Source organism: Austrofundulus limnaeus, unplaced genomic scaffold (assembly GCF_001266775.1).
Source record: "Austrofundulus limnaeus strain Quisiro unplaced genomic scaffold, Austrofundulus_limnaeus-1.0 Scaffold86, whole genome shotgun sequence".
In the NCBI taxonomy this organism is placed as follows: domain Eukaryota; kingdom Metazoa; phylum Chordata; class Actinopteri; order Cyprinodontiformes; family Rivulidae; genus Austrofundulus; species Austrofundulus limnaeus.
In genome coordinates this window covers 1318837-1324593 of record NW_013952488.1, presented here as the reverse complement: position 1 = coordinate 1324593, position 5757 = coordinate 1318837, and the positions used below count along the sequence as shown (strand labels likewise).

Genomic DNA, 5757 nt, shown 5'->3' with positions numbered 1-5757 from the left:
GTGTGTGTGTGTGTGTGTGTGTGTGTGTGTGTGTGTGTGTGTGTGTGTGTTGTTTAGATCCCATGGCTGGTTTCAGATGTTTTTTCTCCTCAGCGTGGTGACAGAAAGTCTACTGTGGCCACTTCTTTATCTATTATTAGAGCCATGACACAACATTAACACTCACATTTCATCTGTACGTCTTTATGTTTACCTTATTGTATTAAGGGTGCTGCTTTTGTTTAAAAGTTATAATGAAAAGAGGAAAATATGATGTTTTTAAAAACACATTCCTTTGTTTTTTCTTTCAATTTGTAAAACTTCTGATAAAACATCTTGTGATTGTATGAGCATGTCAGTAATATGCATAAAAAAAGGCATTTTAGAGCAACAAAATATGAAAAGGAAAGAGGAGGCTCAGCATTTTGTGAAAGACTACAGGGTAACAGTTGAACAAATTGAAAGGAATCTTTTTATTTTTATTACTATAGATCGAATATCCCCTGATGTCAGTGAACACAAGAGGTAATGTCGAAACCAAAGAATGAGCTCAGATTCTCACATCTTTATATAAAAAAATCAATGATTCTGTGAGGAAAAACATCCTGCAGATAATGATAATTTTGTCATGGTGGCTAAACTCTGCCTCTGCTGTTTATGAGTTAACAGCTATAATTAAACACCTGCTCAACAAACAAACCTATTATAAATAACACTTTTCATTTTAACAACTTTATGACAAAATTTGTGTGCACAAAACTAAGATCATAACTAAAGGATATCTTTTTCTTTTAAGAAAAGAAATCCAACAGTGGTCTAGTGAAAAGAGAAAAAAGTTGCCAGCTGCAACTTTTCACTTGTGCAGCAAAAAAGTAACTGAAAAGAGAAAACGCAAACAAAAGCAAAGAAAAACACATCCATGCACAAAAACAACAAGAGAAACCTGTGACCATTATCACTGGTTTGTTTATTTCCCTAAGTTTGCTTAAGCAATCACCTCCTTTGAAAACCAAGTAGAGTAATAGACAGCAGCTTTGCATATGTGGTAGATCTCAAACGGCTGGATCAGACAGCACAGGGGTGCTTTGATGGTTTGATGGATGAGTGGAAGGATGTGGAGACAGATGGATGCAGCTGAAGCACTCAGGAYTGTGCCGGTTAAAGCAGATATGTATTTAGTTAAAGCATCCATTTTTACTGTATGTTCTTCTTAGACTTTCCATTATATTTTTATGAAACTAAGCTAGCTTTAACATGAAATAATATAATATGAAAAACCAAATCAATCAATAAATAGACAAATCATCCTTGTATCTTCCAGGCTTCCAGGCAGGATGTCAGTGAGGGGCGTGGACCCCACCTGTCCCTCCTCTATAAAGCGGGAACCTTCCAGCCCCAGCCCCAGCTCCCAGGGCGACGTCAGCCCGGCCCAGCCCAGTCCAGGAAGCTCTTCGTCAGACACAAACTCCAGCTACGGTCCTCTCACCAAAGGCCTCAACCCGAACCCTGGGCTGGACTCGCCAGGCCTTTACGGCCACACGGCAGGCTTGACCAGCAATGAAGGAACAAACAGGTTCGTCTATTTGTCCGTTTCATCCTATTTTTAATATTTGAAATCGTATCTGAACACATTCTTCCACCCTTCTCGTTCCGTCCAGGAGGTTTGGGGAGGACGAGGGCCAAGTGAAGTGTGAGTTCATGCTGGGCTCGGTGGCAAAGCGGCTGTGTCTGGTGTGTGGCGACGTGGCCTCGGGCTACCACTACGGCGTGGCCTCTTGTGAGGCTTGCAAAGCCTTTTTCAAGAGGACCATCCAGGGTAAGGAAGACCACAAAAACACATCCCAGTTCAGAAAGATGCTGTTTTATAGCTTACTGTGCATGAATGGTAAAACCTTTTTGCGTCATATAAACCTGTTTTACAAGCAGCTCGGTGCAGATGGACTCGTACCCCAAGCTTTTGTTTTGATATAAACAAGCCCTGATCAGTTAATTCATAGCTTCCGCCTTCAGCCCTACAAACTGCAGAAAGCCTTTAAATAAAGATCTGTTTGCAAACAGCTGACGTGTGGTTGAACTGACAGTGCATTGTTTTTACAGTCAACATGTTGGGAGTTCAGGTTTTTGGAATGTTAACTCTGGCTTTTGCCCTCATAGTTGTGAGCCAGCAGAACACGGCGTGCATGTTTTAAAGGGATTGTCCTGCTCTGTGTCGGCTCTGAGCCCAGGTCAAGAACCTGGTGGGCTCTGTCTCGTTAAAGGCTCGAAAAGTTGGCGGCTGTAAATGGGTTCAAAGGGCGGACTTGAGCAGCTTTCAGATGGGACAAGAAGCTTGCATGTCTGGCTCATCAGATACTTCCTGTTTCTGATGGAGTGCGACAGCTGAGAGCACTGTTCACTGGCTCAACGCCATCAGGCTTACCCTGCAAATTTTGACCAGTTGGATCAAAAAAAAAACATTTTTAACTTTACTCAAAGCTTATAAGCAATTATCAAGTTATTTGAGTGAGAAATTATTAAAACTTTTAAAATATTCCTAATTCAAATTCAAATTCAATTCAAATTCAGTTCAAATTCAATTCAAATTCAAAAATACTTTATTGATAATTTGGTGTTGTAACTCTTAACTAAAAACTTATTGTAGATGCTGATGGCTGTGGGCAGGAAAGATCTTCTGTAGCGGTCTGTATTACAGCGAAGTTGAAGAAGCCTCCGACTTAAGACACTTTGTCTTTCTATGACAGTCTGATGAAGTGGATGGTCAGGGTTGTCCTCAATGTTCTTGATTTTCACTGTTCTGCTGGGGATGGTGTTGTCCACACAGAAGTTTATATAGTCAGTCACACTCAGTCATGGCATTTATGTCATCTCCAYGTGGCTGGCAAAGAACAATCCAATCTGTAGCTTCAAAACGTCCCTGTAGGGCTTCTTCAGTTTCCTGTGACCACTTCCTCACAGTCCTTGTAGTTGCAGGTTGTCTCTGAACAAGTGGTTTATATTCTGAGCAGAGATAAACAAGGTTGTGATCTGAATTACCCAGAGGAGGTCTTGCATTGGCGATATAAAAATCCTTAACATTTGTGTAAAACAAATCCAATGTCTTGTTTTCTCTGGTTGAGTAGCCGATAAACTGTTGAATAATAATATACAATAATAATAAACGTCAATTTCAGTTTAGAATTTGAAAATGGAAAGGCAGATAATTGACTGCATGTGATTTTTTTATGTGAATTAAGCCTAAAGTTAATGTTACTTAGTCTAATCCACAGCTTTTTAAACTATTTTAATTTCCCTCTTTTATAAAACAAGAAATATTTTTCATTTAAGTGCTGGTGTAATTTCTTCATATAAAGTTTTTCTCTTGTTTCCCAAAACATTTTCCTGCTTCTCCAGGTAACATTGAATACAGCTGTCCAGCATCCAACGAATGTGAAATCACCAAGAGGAGGAGAAAATCCTGCCAGGCCTGTCGATTTGTGAAGTGTCTGGCAGTGGGCATGTTGAGAGAAGGTCAGATATACATTAAAGATTTTTTTCTGGGTTTGAGCCAGTGTTAAACCAGGCAGAAGTTTTATACTGACACAGAGATTAAAACATAACCCAAGTCTTTCTGCAGGTCGTCACGAAAACAATCTTATCCTCTCACCTACGTCAGCTGCTGTGAAACTCATATCCTTTTCTTTTTATGTTGTTTGCTGTGCGTAGTAAATGGTGCCGAACAATGCGTAACAGATCTGCTAAGTGTTCAGCTGTGTTGGGCCTGGCCTCACGAGTGATCCTCCAAAATAGTTTCTGGACATCTGCCAGTTTATGGAGGTGTGTTAGCAACACTGCAGCAGCCAGTGAGAGAATAAGCAACGAGCTGTCAGCTGAAAAAAACAAAAACAAATTTATTGCAAGAAAAGTTGCCTTCACAACTTTACTGTCTGTTTTGGGACTTGCAAAAAAGTTTGGCCAATGTCTGCTACTCAGTACTTTTACATAATTGACTCATTTAAATTGAGATGAAACGAACAGTGAGCACTCTAAATAATGTTAAATATTTATGTGCCTCTTTGCTCCTAAAAACGTCAACACATACCGTCAAATATTTGAAATGGCATTGTGCTCATGCCATAGATACTCGGTGGTTGTGGTCAGGTGCTGTCTTTAAGTCTGGCTGTGTGCCTGCTGCATGCTGACTTATTGTCCAGATTTAGAGGTGACTCAGAAAGGAAAACATTAGCAGCCTCCTACTGTACCAGCCACTTGTTTCATGCTGTGTGCAGCCAGGGAGAGATAATAAGAAGGAGAGCCAATTAAATATCAGAGGGGGAGAATGTAAAGCATTTTTTATCCTCAGTTATACATCATCAAAGTAAAAAAAATAAAAATAAAATAGTTAAAACTTAGAAAAGTCACTTAAAAAACAGGGTCACTAGAACTTTCCACACATAAAGTATTTAGGTAAAATTGAGTCAAACTGTTAAAAACTTTCTTCAGTCTTTTAATATTGAACTTCATGTTTTACTTCTAAACTTGGTCAAGTTCTCAACAACTTTGCACAAACTTGTTAAAAAGCTGGCTACCATGTAAATAAAATGATTGTCCTTTACTCGTTCCTAAATGCACAGCAACCTTTTTTTTTTACCTGCAGGTCATGTTTATAGAAACTTATGAATTATATGATGTTTACACATTTTTATATGTGAGCATTTAAAAATGTCAGACACATACAGTGTGTGTGGTTTTTTTTTTTTGCTTAGTTTTTGTATTCTCTGTAAGAAAAAAAAGGCTTTTTAATAGGTGGGAGGCATCAACAGCATCCCAGTTTGCCCCCACCCCAACCCCATTTCACTTTCTCTCTTGCCTCGTAAATTCCTCCAGATGCCTTGTGGGATTCCTGGACCTCCGTGAAATGCGAACTGCCCCTCGTAACTCCTGTCGTAAGCGCCCCCCGTAACGCGCTCCGTCGTGTCTCGTAATGCCCCTCTTCCCCCAGAGAGGCCGCAGTAAACCGAAACAGAGGGAGCTGTGAGGTTTAATGGGGAGATTCAGAGCCGTATTAAACACACAGCTAAAAGACATAGACCCAAGGCAGGGTTTGATTGAGCCTCTTTTAGTGGTGGCAGTTGGCTGTCACTTCCAAGGCCACTGAACCTGTATGGTTACAAAACCGAATATTTCAACATTGCAGCTTATATAAAATTCCAATTTCTAATATATCAACCCATTCTCACTACCAAGTCGTCACATATTAATGCTTTTCAAAGGTTCCCTCCGCGTCCGGTTTTGACGCATCGGGTACCACCTCGCATCAGTTATTGACGAAATGGGGCGGAATCCATAGGCATAATTTCAGAAAGTGTAGAAAATGCACAAAAACTACCGTCCCAAAGCCTAAAATTACATTTATTCACTCTAGACATCCTGTCCCTGACCCTAGTACCTAAAATTAACCATCACCCCTGATCCCTAAAATTAACCATTTTTATAAAGTGCAGGAAATTCACATCAACTACATGTTCCAAAGCCTAAAATGACCTAATATTCACCTTAGACATCCTATTCCTGACCCCACCACCTAAAATTAACCAAAAACCCTGATCCCTAATATTAACCACAGACCCCAACTCAAAGACCCCTATATTTTGCATCCCAATGCATCAAACCCAGACGCCGAGGGAACACGGAAATGCCTGGTGCGCCAATAACTGACCCGATATGTGCCCGACATGTCAAAATAAGACGCAGAGGAAACCTTGGAAAAGTGTCAATATGTGACGAGTGAGTCAGAAGTGA

At 40.2% G+C, this 5757-nt stretch overlaps 1 protein-coding gene across 2 annotated transcripts in view; it reads left to right on the top strand.

Annotated features, from left to right (window-relative positions):
* Positions 1–1795, top strand: part of LOC106520052 (estrogen-related receptor gamma) — a gene marked incomplete at its 3' end in the record, with an annotated part of 15839 nt that extends 14044 nt beyond the window's left edge. For both annotated transcript variants that reach the window (XM_014011967.1, XM_014011966.1), the window contains 2 exon segments: positions 1301–1552; positions 1638–1795. In XM_014011967.1, coding sequence (XP_013867421.1) covers positions 1314–1552; positions 1638–1795 — 397 coding nt within the window.
* Positions 1796–5757: the final 3962 nt, after the last annotated feature.